The 17,348-nt window shown below is 32.0% G+C and overlaps 2 protein-coding genes across 8 annotated transcripts in view; both read left to right on the top strand.

The window, feature by feature from the left end:
* The window catches only part of LOC148616545 (copine-3-like), a 34,293-nt gene extending 22,819 nt beyond the window's left edge, over positions 1-11,474 (top strand). For 3 of the 5 annotated variants that reach the window (XM_088583701.1, XM_088583702.1, XM_088583705.1), the window contains 7 exons: positions 1,845-1,931; positions 2,491-2,550; positions 3,297-3,430; positions 4,262-4,368; positions 5,118-5,260; positions 5,686-5,943; positions 8,743-11,474. In XM_088583701.1, the coding sequence (XP_088439827.1) occupies positions 1,845-1,931; positions 2,491-2,550; positions 3,297-3,430; positions 4,262-4,368; positions 5,118-5,260; positions 5,686-5,943; positions 8,743-8,856 (903 nt within the window). In that variant the 3' untranslated portion in view covers positions 8,857-11,474. The remainder of the gene's footprint in view (positions 1-1,844; positions 1,932-2,490; positions 2,551-3,296; positions 3,431-4,261; positions 4,369-5,117; positions 5,261-5,685; positions 5,944-8,742) is intronic. The other 2 variants (XM_088583703.1, XM_088583704.1) reach the window with 1 other exon arrangement.
* Positions 11,475-14,900: 3,426 nt separating this feature from the next.
* The window catches only part of LOC148616544 (Fanconi anemia group A protein homolog), a 43,313-nt gene continuing 40,865 nt past the window's right edge, over positions 14,901-17,348 (top strand). For 2 of the 3 annotated variants that reach the window (XM_088583693.1, XM_088583695.1), the window contains exons 1-3: positions 14,901-14,938; positions 16,391-16,488; positions 17,180-17,252. In XM_088583693.1, coding sequence (XP_088439819.1) covers positions 14,923-14,938; positions 16,391-16,488; positions 17,180-17,252 — 187 coding nt within the window. In that variant the 5' untranslated portion in view covers positions 14,901-14,922. Of the gene's footprint in view, positions 15,058-16,390; positions 16,489-17,179; positions 17,253-17,348 lie in introns of all 3 variants that reach the window. The other variant, XM_088583694.1, reaches the window with a different exon arrangement.

The raw sequence follows: 17,348 nt of genomic DNA, 5'->3' as shown, positions 1-17,348 counted from the left end.
ATCCTCTGGATACCAACATGTATATTGATTAACCCGTATGATGACCAACCTCTATGGTGACTTATCCTATGGATACCAACGTCTATATTGATTAACCCTATGATGACCAATCTCTATGGTGACTTATCCTATGGATACCAACGTCTATATTGATTAACCCTATGATGACCAACCTCTATGGTGACTTATCCTATGGATACCAACGTCTATATTGATTAACCCTATGATGACCAACCTCTATGGTGACTTATCCTATGGATACCAACATGTATATTGATTAACCCTATGATGACCAACCTCTATGGTGACTTATCCTATGGATACCAACATGTATATTGATTAACCCTATGATTACCAACCTCTATGGTGACTTATCCTCTGGATACCAACATGTATATTGATTAACCCGTATGATGACCAACCTCTATGGTGACTTATCCTATGGATACCAACGTCTATATTGATTAACCCTATGATGACCAATCTCTATGGTGACTTATCCTATGGATACCAACGTCTATATTGATTAACCCTATGATGACCAACCTCTATGGTGACTTATCCTATGGATACCAACGTCTATATTGATTAACCCTATGATGACCAACCTCTATGGTGACTTATCCTATGGATACCAACATGTATATTGATTAACCCTATGATGACCAACCTCTATGGTGACTTATCCTATGGATACCAACATGTATATTGATTAACCTGTATGATGACCAACCTCTATGGTGACATATCCATGTGGTGATCAACCACTATAGTAAGCATCCTCTTTAGTGAACAACTTCTATGGTCACTTCTATGGATATCAACCTCCAGATTGAACAACCTCTGTGATGACCAACCTCTATGGTAACCTTCAACAGAATGTTTAATTTTCTGCAAGTGGGTTAAGTGGATACCGGTAGACAAAAGCCATTCAATTTTAATTAGATATCATATACGTATCTTCTGATGACTTCTCATTTTGTATCAGCAACTTTTCTTTCATCAGTGCCTGCTTATTTTTTTTCATATCACAACCCAAATGTTATGCCAGAGCTTGACTTGATTTCTTACAATTATGCTTCTTGAACAGGGTTATATGGCTACAAGATGAAAGTAATCACTACAGAAGTTTGAGGTTAGTCATCATTAACTCATGGATTGTTATGGTGTATCCGAATGCACCATGAATCCATTTTATCATGGTTTTTTTCTTTCTCTGCCCTGTCAGCAACTTTTTATGAGCAACTCATCAGGTGTTTCTTGAAAAGCAGATGATGTTTTACCCTAGTACTGGTGCACATGGTTCATGCTCAAAGTTTATAGTGGAGTTCGAGTTGCTCATTTACTTTTGTTTCTATGTATGTGTTATTTTGGTTATTTCGTGTTCTTGGTTGTGTGTGTCTATTTTATTTGTCTAGTTGTCATCCTTGAATGATGTTATTTTTTATTACCATTCAAATCTTGAATTAAAGATTAAAAATTAAAATTTGTTTTAAAAGTTTGTGATGTTTTTTTTGTATTTTTAAAAATTTTTCATGGTGAGATCAAATATTTGTTAAGCCACTTCTTAAGGTAGCCACCATTCACCAAATCAAGTGTGTGTGCATGGTCCTACATTGTATGATGCATGGAAGATTGCATTGGTTCATATGTGATCCGTTTTCTGTCCTTTTTTTAAAAATATTTTTGTTTCAGCTGCCTTTTAGTCATTGTTATCAAGAGTATAACACTAGTTAGAAACTGAACAAACCAAAACATTAAAACATTATATATATACACATCAGCAACCTTTCTTTTAAGCTTTCAATACTGCGTGCTTATGATTATATCGTTTTTGTTTGCAGGTCTTATTTCCATGTATAAATCCAAAGAAAAAAGAGAAGAAAAGAAACTATGAAAATTCAGGAGTTGTCCACCTTACTTCTTTCAAGGTATTTTGCTAAAATGCATATTGAAAAAAAAAAAAGATCCTTTGCTGTACATTTTGCCCAAAGACAAGGGTGCCAGCATATGGTTTTTAGAGAGTCATGCATGTAGATTTTAATATCTTTTGCACATTGATGCCTTAGTGGTGTTATTTCAACAAAAAAATATCCTTAGAAGTCATGATTTTAAAAGATTGAAAGTTCCCATGTTTAGAGGTCAATAAGGTCAAATAAATAAAGTTGTTTGTTCCCCATTACTCTACCCACCCTATTTTTTCGGCTTAAAATAGGTACCATAAAGTTAGTTTTTTTGTCTTTTTGTCATCTTTCAAAAAGTACTGTTAAAGTCAGAATGTCTCTGCTATAGACTAAAAAAATGTAAATAAAAAAAACCCTACCTTTCAAAGGTGTAATAGGGTATATATATTTCTTTTTTAGCCTAATGAGAATGGTGATAATTACTTTTTTCAATTAACGATTCCCACAACATTTATAGCTAACTTTTTGTTAAGTTTTTATCATATGTTCTTATTATGATAATAAAGTTTCTTCTCTTTAATTAAAGCTACAGAGAACACCATCATTTTTAGAGTATCTTTATGGTGGAATGCAAATAAACTTTACTGTAAGTATTGTGTGAAGATAGGTCTAAATCCTGTTAACGTATTAATTTTCGCGGTTGCTAATTTTCGTGTATTCTGTCAAGTGTACATATTCGTGGGTATCAATTTTCATGGTTTCAAAAAAAGATAAGTGTTCTAAAAATTCAATTTTGCTGGTGCTATTTTTTATGCTTTTCTGTTCATGGGAAAAAAAACCAAAATTAATACTTTTACAGTATAAAAACAATTCTGTGAAAATGTTCATATACAAAAGCTAATGTTGAGGAGGTTGCCATGAAATAGTTTTACAGAGTTGTACAATATTTATGGTATACAAAGTAGTAAAAACAATTTTTATATGAAAAATTGTAGTTCACACCAGGATAACATTAAATTTTTCAGAACCACTCTGTGAAGGATGCTGGTTTTGACAGTGTAATTTTACTGTTTCTACCATCAGAGTTATGTCAGAAAGTCCTGACCTCCATATTTTTTTTGTAGATATGAGTAGTAGAAATGAGTAATATTCCCATTGATATGAACTATGAATAAAAACGGAAGTAATTATGAAAAGTACACTTTATTCAATAGACATCAAATTGTGGTCATTCCTGCTAAAGAGTACAGTTTTGTTATTATGTTTGAAAGTACTTTTAAATTAGTGAGCTTTTGACATTTATGGTTTAAGGTTTATTCATTTTTCTTGATTTATGCAGAGTTGAGCTTGAGGTAAATTACTGAAAGTTTTATTTTTCACATGACATTTCAGGTAGGAATAGACTTTACAGCATCCAATGGAGACCCAAATAGTTCTAACTCATTACACTATATCAACCCATATCAGCCCAATGAGTACCAGCAAGCCATCCAAGCTGTTGGCAATGTATGTCAGGACTATGATACGTAAGTAACTTTCTTACCACCTGAACAGTATGTTACTATGTATGAAGCCAAATCAGGGTGAATCAATGAATTTATGAAAGAAGAAGGGGATCCAGTTATCATTTTGCACAAAATTTAAAAAGGTTTCAAACAAAAGTCAAGTGGATTCTAACCACCAGAACCACCCTCACCCTTTTAAATCCACTAATGTCTAATATATAATAGTGGAGTCTGAGTTGCTCATTTGCTTTTGTTACTTTGTATGTAATCTGGAAGTAACCAACTCTCCTCAGTCCTCCATCTTTGTCATAATTTCTCCACTCTTTGTGTTTATTCAGAAATTAACATGCACACTTAAACTGAACTTTAATATCTAGAGTAGAAAAAAAAATGAACCATTTATTACTATATATTGATACCCCATAATTTATAGATCATTATGATTTACTGAAAGCATATTAGTTTTAATATTGTACTACATGTATTTTTTTTTGTTGCCATTTTCATGTTTCACAAGTTAAGATTAAAAATATTTTTTGATAGGTATATGAACAGTGGTGCATTTAAATTGGAAAGTTAGTTTTTAGCGTGAAATCTTGATTTTTCACAAATTCAATCCCCAAAATGTGTTTGCGTCACTTCGCACTAATCAATTATATTTATGCCTCCCTCTCCCCTGGTGAGTCTATGTAGACAAAAAGTTCACTTCTTCTTAACTGTCCAAATATCTACCACAAACAGTATAAAGAAGTACATGTAACAGTTCAAGCAACATAAATGAACTATAATGTATGCTTTATACTAGAGTTGCATAGTTATCTTATTTATCTGAATTCTGTGTCATGCTTTTAGAGACAAAATGTTCCCAGCACTAGGATTTGGAGCAAGAATTCCTCCAAATAATGAAGTCTCCATGGAATTCGCGTTGAATTTCAATGCCACTAATCCATATTGTGCAGGTATGATTTTTCTTATTCTAAATGTAAGCTACTGATTGGAAATGCACATGTATTTTTAGCCACTGGGTTGTAGTTTTTAAAAATTTCTGCAAGAGTTACATTTTTTCACAGATTGATTGGTTAAACTAATTCTGCTTTTTCCAAGTCTTAATCTCCACTCTCTATTGTAAAATGAACTCAGATATCCAATTTCTTGCTAAAGCTGAATTTAACCATCTCAAGTGGAGAAAAAAAATGAACTCACTCATTACTGAAGTAGAATCTATATACATGTACACCTATATACCATAATTTATAGATACTTGTAATCATTTGATATAATTATTATATACTGTAAGACACAGACCATTTTCTTTTGAGGGGGCCTAGGATTTTATGTTGAGTTAAAAATTTTCCCAGCAGCAACCAGAGTTTTATTTAAAATCTACATTGTTTAGTAATGGGGATAATTTTTTTTCTGTCCATGGTTGAATGAAGAAATTTTTTTTCCTCAAATTTGGAATAATTTTATATGTTTCACAATAATCCCCCTCAGTATAAAAATGTTCAGTGCCTGTAGTATTCTAATTTTGGCTATTTTCATGTTTCACAAATTAAGGTTGAAAATATGATCCTTTATATATTTTAATCTTTGTGTGATAGAAATTTATAATTTTCTTGCCAATTATCCAGTTAACTACCCCAATCAAGGGGTGACGCTATTCTCTGAAGTAAACTATTGAACTTGCTGTAATATCTTATTGTTGCAGGTGTTCAGGGTATACTCGAAGCCTACACAAACTGCATTCGACAGATTAGATTGTATGGCCCAACCAATGTTGCTCCAATCATTTACCATGTTGCTAGATTTGCTGATGCTGCACAAAAAGAAGAGGCCACAAAGGGGGCACATGTATGTTCTGTCATAACCTGGAAAAGATCATAACCTTCTCATCATATCCAAACTCAATGATTTTGTGGTATATTGGAATAACCTTGCCCATCTGTCAGTCATTTCATTTGTCAAAATTTTGTTGCAATTATCTCAACTTTATGTGGTTTTATTTAAATTAGGCATAAGTTGTCAGCCATTCTGGTTTCTGTCCCATGTCAACTTTCTGTTTGGTAAAATTTTGCCATTGTTTACATCTTTGAGATAACAGTGCATTGAGAAGTATGCCTTATCAGTGGTGATAGTAAGATGGTTTGTGTTATGATTTTGTTGTGCCACCAATTTTAACATGAGAACAACTTTATTTCTATAACTTTATGAAAAAAATAATAATGAAAGAGTTGGTAAATGCAAGGTTGTGATAAGCTGTATCTTTTCTTTTTCAGTCATATTTTACACTTCTGTTGCTGACAGATGGTGTCATTACAGACATGAATGACACTAGACAAGCGATCGTCAATGCATCCGGTCTCCCAATGTCTTTGATTATTATTGGAGTTGGAGATGCAGATTTTGCCGACATGGAGTTTCTGGATGGAGATGGTGGTGTCTTGAAGGCTCCTAATGGTCAACCTGCTCAGCGAGATATAGTTCAATTTGTTCCATTCAGAGATTTTAAGAGAGTAAGCAGTGGTGATCAAAATGTATGTTGTCTGCTTATTAGTATAGCGATTATGGTCTTGGCTAACAATTGCTGTCATGTTGCATGATACTTAAAATTATATTGATTTTACAAGTTATTTGAAATATAGCATTGGTTAATATTGAATTTATGTTCTGCTGCATGACAACATTTTTAAGTGAATTTCTTACGTTTGTACAAATTATTTCGATAAACATATATAACTGAAAACTTACCTATTACGAAAACTTTTGTGGTTTGTGGACGTGATGAATACCTTGCAATAATTCAATTTTCAAAAATTTGGACAAATCTTCGTAGAAACTTAAAATTCAACAGTTATGATTAGTTATGCTGGAATACAGTGAACCTCTTTTGCCAACTAAAAGTGATTTAGCTTAAGTCACAGGCCCTCCCTTGTATCTTTTGAGCATGCCCCATTACTCAATTTTATCTCCATACAAAGGTAAAATTCAAAACAATTTTTTTGTATGGCAATGAGCCATGTAAAAAGAACTCTCATTGTGTTAAATGAAAAATGGTGTGAAAACTAAGGATTAACTTTGAATAGAAATTTCAATTGTGTTAGAGAATTGTTTGGAGATTGAAAGTGAATGCAGGATGATATATGATCTTCAGATGAAAATTGGCTAACAGTTGTAGGCAAATATTAAACCCTTCCGAATGAGGGTGTAAACTGTTTTACCTCTGCCTGTCTGTTACACTTTTTTCATAACAATTTTCCCTGCAACTACTAGTAATGATCAATATATCTTTTACATCTTTTTAAGTTTTTATATTGGTGTGTAATATTCTTGGATGTTATTAAGGTCTTGGGCAGCAACAGCTTCCAATTTGATGACTTAGGCAGCCGCCATTTGATTTTCTGGGTTTAGGATTTTTCCTGAGTCATACTTGTTTGTTTTGACAAGTTACAAGTCAAAAACAGTTTTTTTCTTCAAATATATAGTTGAAACTATTAAAAGCTGATAGTAAAACAGAATTTTTTTCACATTGCTAGCAAAAATTTTTTTTTCTTTTTTTTTTCAAAAATTTATTCAGAAACAAACTATAAAAAAATCCACATGACATATATTGTCTGGTGACATGCAATATTGGTTTTGTCATGTATTATTCTCTATGTACAGAAAATTTTGAGGTATTTTTTTTTTCAAGCTTTTATTTATGGTCTATTGAATCAAGAATAAGAAAAAAACTACATTTACAGTATGGCATTGGTTTGAAAAGGCAAATATTGTTTACATAAAACTCATTTGAACTTGAAACCAACATGATTTTCATGTGAAATTCACTTAACATGAACTTTATGTGAAAAGTTCTTTTATGTGAGGACTCAATTCACTCTAGATTGGTGAATTTAACCTATCTTTAACTTAACTGGAATTCTTTTCTCTGGTTGAAGATGACTTTTCATAATTATGCACACAGTGTTTTCTGTTTTCTTTTTTTATTTCAAAGCACGCTATTAACAAATAGAAATTCTGTATTATCTCTTTTATTGTTTACTAGATTTTTAAAGTACCAGTCCATCTGAAAATCAGACACTACCAATGGTAAAGTGATCATGGTGAAGAAAAACCCACCAAACAAAGATGCTTTTTCAGTCTACATATGCTATATTTTCACATAACAATGATTATTTCTGTATTCATATCTGCACTTTTGAGAAAATCATACATTTATCTCCTACTAAAACCAACCAAATCAAACAAAATCAAGAAAGATACTCTTGCTAAGTGCTAATTTCATGTACAATCTATATAATTTTTATCTCAAAAACACAACAACCAAATGAAAAAACTGTGATCAGTAATTGTTTCTGAACAAGAAAAAAAACTGAATTTGGTGGGTTTTTGACAAGCATGAAGCACTCCTGTCTGATTTTTATGAGGACTGATACTTAACAATCTGACTTTCCAGGGTTGCTAATAACTCTCGATTTAATTGAACATTGTATGAAGAGTTTATATTACTTCACCAGTCCATTTAAAATTCAGTCACTGCCCTTAGTAAAGGTAATTAATGGTATTGAAAAATCCACCTAACAGATGATTCTTTTTTGGTCTACATATGCTATATTTTAACGTAACAATAGTCTTTTTGTATTTTGATCTGCTTTTTTAAGAAAACCACACATTCATCTACCACTAAAATAAACCAAATAAAAATATATCAAGAACGAAAACTCCTGCAAAATGTCATTTTTCTGCACAATCTATATAATTTTTATCTGAAAAGTGAAACAGCTAAATGAAAATCTAAGACTGGTTATTATTGTCTGGAACTGTTTCTGAACAAAAAATAAAGTTGACTGTGGTGGGTTGATTTATGTGAATCACCTCCTGTTTGATTTTTATAAAGACAGCTACTTAAGTTTTTCAAGTGTAATATTTTAGGTTTTTTTTCTTATTAATATCACTCTCAGACTTTGTCACACATAACCCACAAGTCTGCTTGCTTTCTAGCAAATTTTTGACTCTAAGAGGCAATTCACATTGTATAACTACAATTAAGTTTTTGTAATTCTGTAGATTCAGATAAATGATCACAATTTGTTATCTTAATGAAAAATATTGGTATAATTTTAGTTTTTTTGTGAAGTAAACATATGCTTGCATAGTGATCAAATTTACATTATATTATTCATTGAATTTGAACAAATTGAGTTACATAAGTTGCAAAATTACAGAAATTATTAATTATTAAATTATTAATTATTAGATTATTAATTATTAAATTCTAAAATAGAGCAACTATATAAAAACTATTGGAATCCAGCAGACTTTTTTTCATTTTCTAGGTATCAGCAGCCCAATTAGCCAAGCATGTGCTGGCTGAAGTTCCCCAGCAGGTGGTAAAGTACTACACAATGAGGCAGATTATGCCAAATCCTCCAAGGCAGGCACAACAGTAGGAAGGATACAGTCATTTGTGATTGAGGTGCAGTCGTGGGCCATAGGACAATTAATGTTAGGGATATATAATAGAAAACCTTGATTATTGAACATTCTATATTTTGATATGAATTTATGTATTTTTTCAAAAAGATTGTCACAGTTTTCTGTATGCTTATAATATTTTCTTTATAGATCTTTTTTGTTATCTTAAATTGAACAGAAAGTTTTGTTAATGTCAAAAACTACCTCTTTTACATTTATGGAAACTTCTGTGCATCTTTATTATATTCACATAAGAAATAGTTTTTTTTTTTGGAAAACTCTCATTAAAATCATACAAAGAAGGTGTGAATTTTTATTGTGTCAATTACTGTAAAAGTACTTTAATTCGAGGGTACCAATATTTGTGAATTAAGGAAGAAACACAAGTGTGTGGTTTCTTGAATTAAGTTTTTTTAGGGTTTTAGTGTACACATCAATAAAAATCTCCTTTTTTTGGCCTAACCACAAAAACCATGAAAATTGATTCCCCACAAACAATAGTACTTTCACAGTATGTAAATTATTATTTAGTGAATGCAAGAAAGGTACTACTAATGTACTAGTGTATACATATATTTAATTTTTTTGTTAGATGCTGATTGATTCCTTGCTTATCATATTGTACAATATACCAGTATGATCATAGTTTTCAAGAAACATGTTTTTCATATGGATGAATAAGAAACCTTGTTGGTCAAGTGCCTAGTAGTTAATATATCATTAAAGCTATTTGTTGGAATTAGATACTGATATATGAACTTTAATATCAAAACTTTTTTTTAGTGTATGCAATTTTAAAGAATTGAATAAGATCATCACTAAGTATACCAACATGAATCTCATATGAATAAACTAGCATAACAGAGTTCGTGAAAACTTTTTTTCTGCTGTTGGACAGGACTGACAAAGGCAAATGTTTGTCAGTCCCACTGAAAATTTGCTGGTCCGATGTAATCAGACTTCACATAATCTTTCTAACTGCTTTCAGTCATGGGACCATTACAAGAGGTTGAAATGCTGGTCCTACCCAAGTTTTACCTGTCAGGACCGGCAGGACTGGCGATTTTTTTTGCGAACTCTGGCATAATTTCTTTGCTGTGGTTGTTTTTAAGGTATAAATGAAATTAGTAATTTGATGTGTATATTTACATTTCATTATCTCAGTGCTTTTTGTACAATTACATTTTTTATATTTTGCATAATTTCTTTAGAATGCAGTTATAATGTAGATAACTTATTTAATTCTATAATGTCTCGGTAGTGCAATAGATTTTCTTACCTTTTTAGGTATATTTTTTCTTTAGCTGTCAGAATATTTGCATTTATGACATTTTTTTTTTTTTTTTAATAAATATAATTCTTATTTCGGTTTTGATGGTTAAGTAGATTAAGTATACATACTCAAGTACCACTGATATTTTGAATATATACATATGGCCAGAACCACTTGAATATTGGCCAGTCTGTAGTTCAAGTGGAATATTTGTCCAATCTACTGTATTGATTCCTTCTCAAAGGTTTGTTACAATAGACCTTTTTCATATTCCCAACTTTGACTTCATTTTTTCAAAGTTTAAGTAAAGGGAAGTAATTCTCCTACCCAACAGACCAGTTTAGATCTCACTTACCACTTCTAATGTTCCAGTTACTTTCCATGTTAAAAAGTATTTTTTTAAAGTTTCCCAGGACAAATGACATCTTAATCTTGCATACCATTACAAAGCTTGGAAAATAAGGCTTCCAAAATCATAATGCTAATTGTACAATGATTGTTAAATTTTTTCACAAAATTGAATTAAATAAATAATACTAAAAATCCACATTCTTACCGTTTCTGCTAACTAACAGCATGGAGGCAAATTACTCACACATGTAAACAATATTCATACACTTTTGTAGTAAATTACAAATGTGATTTTTAAAGTACACTTTCTTAGCTTTGTTTTGACAACTGTTGATCAACGTACACACAGATTATGCTATTACAATGCATAGATCTAGGTTCAGTGTGTTTTTGGTACTATATACAGGGGTGGCCAATTGACTTGGAAGTGGTAAATGAGACCTTACTGTCTGAATGTTGGAGCAATGGACAACAGTAGACTTCAAAATTGAATGTTTGATTTATTGGAGTTTCAGTAAGTACTTGTGTACTTTAAGATAACTTATTTCAAACTATTTAGGTACCTATCAAAGTGAAAATAGGTTAAGTTTCAAAGGAAAATTTTTACAGTTCTTTCTTTCCCTAATGAGAACCCCAGCCAGGTTGTGGTGTGTTGATTGGTTACATCCCTTTGAAACACTTTCTAAAATGGCTTGCATTCAGTAGATATGAAAAAAAGGAGTATTGAATAAATTTAACAAAAGTTCCAGACTGAAATACACTATGATGTTAAAGATGTTTATAGTTATTTATGGTTAGTGTTTAAAAATCTTATTAATTTATAACAAATTCAACATGTTATAATAACTTTTTTACAATAATGTTCTGACTGTTACCATTAATATATTCTAAAACATAAAATCTTGTATTGTATTGTTATAATATGTTTATACCATACTTCTTACAAGAAATAAATGTTGTCTTATCCAAGCTTTTACTTTTGTTACAAGATATTTCATGTTCTTGACAGAAAGAAATGACAAATTGTTCACCACTGTTATATGGAAGCATTTTGCATTTTGCATGAGGTGGAGCCTGACTTTGATATTATATATACTTAATGTGTAACAAAGTTTTTTAGGTACCTCCTTGGTAATGGTATTGACCACTGCCTTCAATCTCTCTGTTGCAGCTTGTGTCCTTACATCTAATTTGACTTAGTACAGTTTCAAAATTTTATTTTATTTTTTACCTTCAATTATCATGTGAAGTACTTTTCCATTTATGGGAAATAAGATCTGTTCCTGTTCTGTCTGATTGCATAAAGATGTACTGTGAAAGTACTATTGTTCGTGGGGTACCAGTTTTCGTGGTTTTCATGAGTAGACCAAACCACGACAGGGGGTTCCCAACAAATAAAAGATTCCCATTGATGTGTATACTGAAAACATTTAAACCATCAACGAACTTGTGTTTCTACCCTGATCTACAAAAATTGGTATCCACAAATTAAAGAAATTTCACAGTATTCAACTTGTAGTTGATAAGCTTAGTTAATTTTAAGGCCAGATCCACTATCTGATTATATGCCCATCTTTCTGGACAGGACATATTATTATATACTGGTCATTAACATAGTATATAGCTAGTGTTTTGTTTGTTTGTTTGTTTGTTGGGGTTTAACGTCCGAGCAGCAATATTTCAGCTATATTCAGACGATGAACATGAAGTGTATGATAAAATGAACATGAAATGATGATGAAATGAAAAAGGGATGGGACACAAGGACAATGGGGTCGATAAATTTTGATTGCCACTGGAAATGGGGAGAGGTGGGTAGGGTCGGGCAATTTAGCCTCCAGTGGCGGAGCCCTATGGTTCATACTCCGGGAGAATACCACAGTAGGGGTCTTTAACGTGCGAGGAACGTGGCATCTTTCCCAACACAGTGCACCACTATGGTTTGCGGTCAGGTTTTCCGTATTATAGACTGACAACCCCAGCATGTAACACGCCAGGGGTACCCCATTCCACCACCTGGGGCACACATCCCAGTTGCTCTGTGGGCAGAGCGCCCTAGCCCCCGGCTAGGGTTCTGAGCACTATTTAGTCGCCTTTTACGACAAGCTTAGCGCTGCTGCAGGCCTATTCTTTTAACACACGGACCTGCACGGGGCGCTAGTGTTTTGTTTTATTATCCATATCGTTCACATTTAACATAAAGTATTTCGTATATGGGTGTGTTTGAACTGCTTTCTTTTACAAGAATACAACTGTTCTGATGAAGTGTCTTTCAAGAATGTTTCAGGGCTCCATCAAGTGAAACCTGCTGTTTGAACTATCCATTTTTATCATGATGATTTTGAGCAATATATGAGCACCAACCAAAATGAAAATCACCATGTCTTAAAGACAATGATATCATACATGTGGCTGATAATTAGTTGATGTCAAAAATGGAAGGTAAAATAAAGTGTGTCACTACAAATGTAATAAACCTGACTTACTGAACAAACTAATCCAACAGGATAATAAATGTGGTAAGGTGATCAGATTGCCAATATACTACGGGTTATATGAATACCAGTTCGTCCTAGCTCAATATGGAAAATCATCCATAAAAAAAGTTCAAAGAATGTAGAAAATCAATGTTATTTTTTTTTTATTTTATTTTAATGGTTATAGCTAAATACTACAGTTAAGAGACAGCTGGCAGATTTTGAAAATTAATGATCAGTCTCTGATTACATAGGAAATAATTTGCATATTGCTAGAAATTAAATATTCTGACCTTGGCTAGTTAGTTGAAAATAAAACCTTTAAAATAAATTTTGCTCACTATGCTCGCCATAGTTTCATAAATTAGAAAAGTATACGTTTAAATACTCCGCAAGTTTTATACAACACCCTAATAGTCTCCAGTGGCAATATTAAATACAGTGGATTCCTGTAAATCCCATACCCAATTTGTCAGAGAATATTATGCAATCAACAGGAATATGCTATTATCAGGAATGTTGAACTTGGTATTGAATAATGGTCTTATCCTCCTATACAACTTCCTGTTCCTATATAAACAAGTCTAGGGCACTGATTAAATCAACATAATGTAATTACTAACAAAGAAATAAAGTTATATGGCTTTTGGACTAATTTTACCATAAAAACATAATATCAAAAGATTACATATTTTATTAAAGTCTCACCACTTGTACAATATATAAAATACCATTATTTATTCAATGTACTTATGCTTTAAAGTCAACAATAAAAGACCTAAAAGTATGAAAAGCAGTATACAAGTGCCATTCTATTAAGAAATATGAGAGAATATTAAGATATATTCATATATGTACACATGCAAAATGAAATACAAGAAGAAATATACAGCACATTTATAAAAGTCAACTATTTATATAAAAAAAATAGTCCTCCTACATAAAATATTATAGCAGGTTTTAGCAGCTAATTGACACAATTCTTCACAATTAAAAATAAAAATAAATTTATCGTTATCAGACAATGTATAAAACAATTCATTATATTTACATGCTTCCTTAATAAATTACGAAGATCTGCATATGATGGACATAAAGTTAAAACATGTTTTTCATCTTCGATAATATCTTTACAATTAAAACAAATGCATTCAGATACTGGTTTATTTTCATAACAGTCATATTTCAGGTCCAGGAATGCTACCTGTCAATTGTAGTAGAGACTACGCAGAATGCGCGTCATTTAATAATGTCTTAAGTAATTCTCCATCTAAGAACCAGGCAAAATGTGTAATAGATGTGGCACATAAAGGAAAAAAAAAACAGATTTCATCGCATTAACCAAGTATTTATACCCGATAACCTCCAGAAATAACTATCAAAGTGTTTATAAAATTTGCCTTTTTAAGAAATTGGTAGGTCAAATTTAGTTGAAATGCACTATGGAAAAAAGGCGGGAAAATTTTGTGCACCTTTTTCTTATATATTAAGCTGTCAAAAAATATATGCGTCACAGATGTTTTATTATAAATTGAAATAGCTGTTCAGTGTTTTCTAGTTGTATTGAATATATTTTAGGCAAAAGAAGACCAAATTGAGAAATATGATGTGTCACCCATTGCCTGATTCTTACAAAGAATGGTACTTAAATAATAAACATAAGATGTAACATACGCTTTGATATAGAACCCAAACCACATATTTTGGCAACCCTGATATGCACATTTAAATTTTCATAGAAAAAAATAGGCTCTTTTATGAGTATGAAAAATAAATAATCTAGCAAAGGTTAGGATGAAAATGAATAATCTGACTTGCATGAGGCTGGAAATAAAATTTCTGACCTGAAAAAAAAATTTGCCTGATCGTGGTCCGAACTATCTTTGGATCGAGATGACTTACATCGAAATGCCTCATTTTGGATTACCCCGGGAAAATTGATGTCTCAAGTATTGTGTATATTTTTCCACTGATTTTTCATCCCCGTTACATGTTAAAAAATAACAGTTCAAAGTTTTGTTTTAATTGAACGTCTGAGGAAAAGAAAAAGCGGAACAAAGAAGCTCAGAAAATAGGTCAATTTGAGTTTCTTGTAACATGTCATGTAACGGGGATAGTCGAACATGCTCAATATACACTTCCGCGTGGAATATTCGTTTGTTCTACGCAAGCTACACTTTGGGGAAATGTATCTCACGAATGCTTTTGGATCACATATTTAACAAGAAAGGGCTCTGACTACAGGCACTAGTCTCAATATATTCAAGTTATGATAAACTTCATTAAGCAGAATAGAATTCCGTCCCAAAACTGCATTGTTATTTGGATGTCTCAAACCCAGGCATAAATGTCAATACATGTATACAGTGTAAACATTAAGCAAAGGATCTATCATTGTACATCAGTTATTTCATAACAAAACAGTAGTTACTTCGTGTTCATTCCAAACCTTGCCCTTGCGTCATTGGTTGATCATGGATATTTTTTGCATGGCACACTAAAGTGTGGCATGTGGGCCCAGCAGACATACAGTATTCCATAGGTCAATCTCTGAATTTTGGTATGTTTTTTTGGTTCCACGTCCAATGAACCTTGAGAATTTTGAGTGAAGTGGAAACTGTTAAATGTCTGGGCCTGGGCCAGGTTGGATATGATCCTGATACATGTAAGAAAAGAAAGATTCTAAGTGGAGCTGCAACATCAAAATGAAATATAGTTTGAATCTACAGAATGCCATAATAAATAGACAACATATACTAATATTCTTTTTATTCATTTGAAGTGTATATATTTCTGTTACCTCTCACTTAAAATGAAACTAAAGTGTATACAAACCTGAGGTTAACTTATTTGTTGGTTGAATCTCTCCTGATAACTAAAAATTATTCCTTATCATCTGCCATATTGGCCCCCCTTCATTCTTAAAATGACCCATTTTACTGTCAAGGGGGCTACTGGCCCCCTTTTGCAATTTTCTGGAATGAACACTGCATGGTCACTACACTTTTAATTTACACTTTTTCATTTAGATTATGTGTGTTAGGGCTAATGTAAAGATTAATTACTTTGATTTTAATGGTCACGATGCATTTCATTATCAATTTCATTGCCCATACCAATTTCAATATATTAAATTCTTGTAAAAAAAATCATAGGTATATATATATGATTCAGTTTACATGTATAGTTCATATAAACTTAGTATATTCTATCCATTTTAAATACATGTATTGCCAAATTACTGTCTATTTCAATTATAATTATGTTATTACTTGCAGAGCTTCCCTGAATCTGCCTTTTTTAAAATGTTCTTTTCATTGTTCATTTTGTTCACATTTTCCTACTCCCTAAGTTCTCTCATTTAACATTTAGTAGATTACTTAACTACATTGTACATGTATTTCATAGATGATGATTTTAGTATGACTGATAAAAAGTCAATGTTGAGGGAAGCTGTTAATCAGCTGGTGACTTACCATCAAGACGTCAACCAGATACTCTCTGAGGTAAACATTCATTGTCCATTTCTGCTTTTGACAAATAATAGGGGGAACATCAGTGATTGGGATTAGAGGGGGGTTCATGTGCTTTTTATTACATTCCTGCTGAAAATGGCCCATTAAAATCAGAATTTTTTTACAAAGAATGTTAATGAATGGCCCATTGAAATTCTGAAGATCATTAAATATGGCACTCTTACTTTTCTACAATACAATACATAATAGTATTCATTGAGATTTTCAAAATAGAAAAAAAGCCTAGTCGTACAGTGTAGATGACACAGTTGCCATATTTGAGCCTTAAAAATTTGTACACTCAATCAAAAGTATGCTTTATGAACCAGTAAAGATGTATATATACATGTTTATTAAAACTCTATCTAAGGTCTCATAATTACTTTGTACCCATACCATGTTGAAAATAACATTTTTGTCATGGTTGCCCTGTTGAAGTTCAAGTCAATATGCCACTCAATTTTGATATTTTTATATTGTCCTAATGGCAAGTTACTCTTGAGTTGCTTTTATTTGCCATATTCAGGTTTTGTGACAAGTTGGCAAGTCCTTATTTCTAACACAGTAAGCATTTGAGATGCTGTCAGCAAAATATTGAAGTCCCTATTTTAGTAGCAGTAGCCTTTATTTGATGAATCTCAATTCACAAGTGTAAGTACCAAATGTTTTTGTTTTATTCAAGGCCCAAAGTATATACACAGATCAGATTGTTGCTAGACAAGATGATATAAAAAGGGAATGTGAGGAAATAGGCAGTAAGTCTGTTCTTAAATTTCTCAGCTTATGATATGAGGAACATCTTTGATGCAAGTCAAGAAGTCTTATGAATTTAATTCCTTGAAGGAGACCCA

This window comes from Perna viridis, chromosome 5 (assembly GCF_037379345.1).
Source record: "Perna viridis isolate PV_CMFRI_1.1 ecotype Kerala chromosome 5, ASM3737934v1, whole genome shotgun sequence".
Classification (NCBI taxonomy): Eukaryota; Metazoa; Mollusca; class Bivalvia; order Mytilida; family Mytilidae; genus Perna; species Perna viridis.
This window is presented reverse-complemented; position numbering and strand designations above follow the sequence as displayed.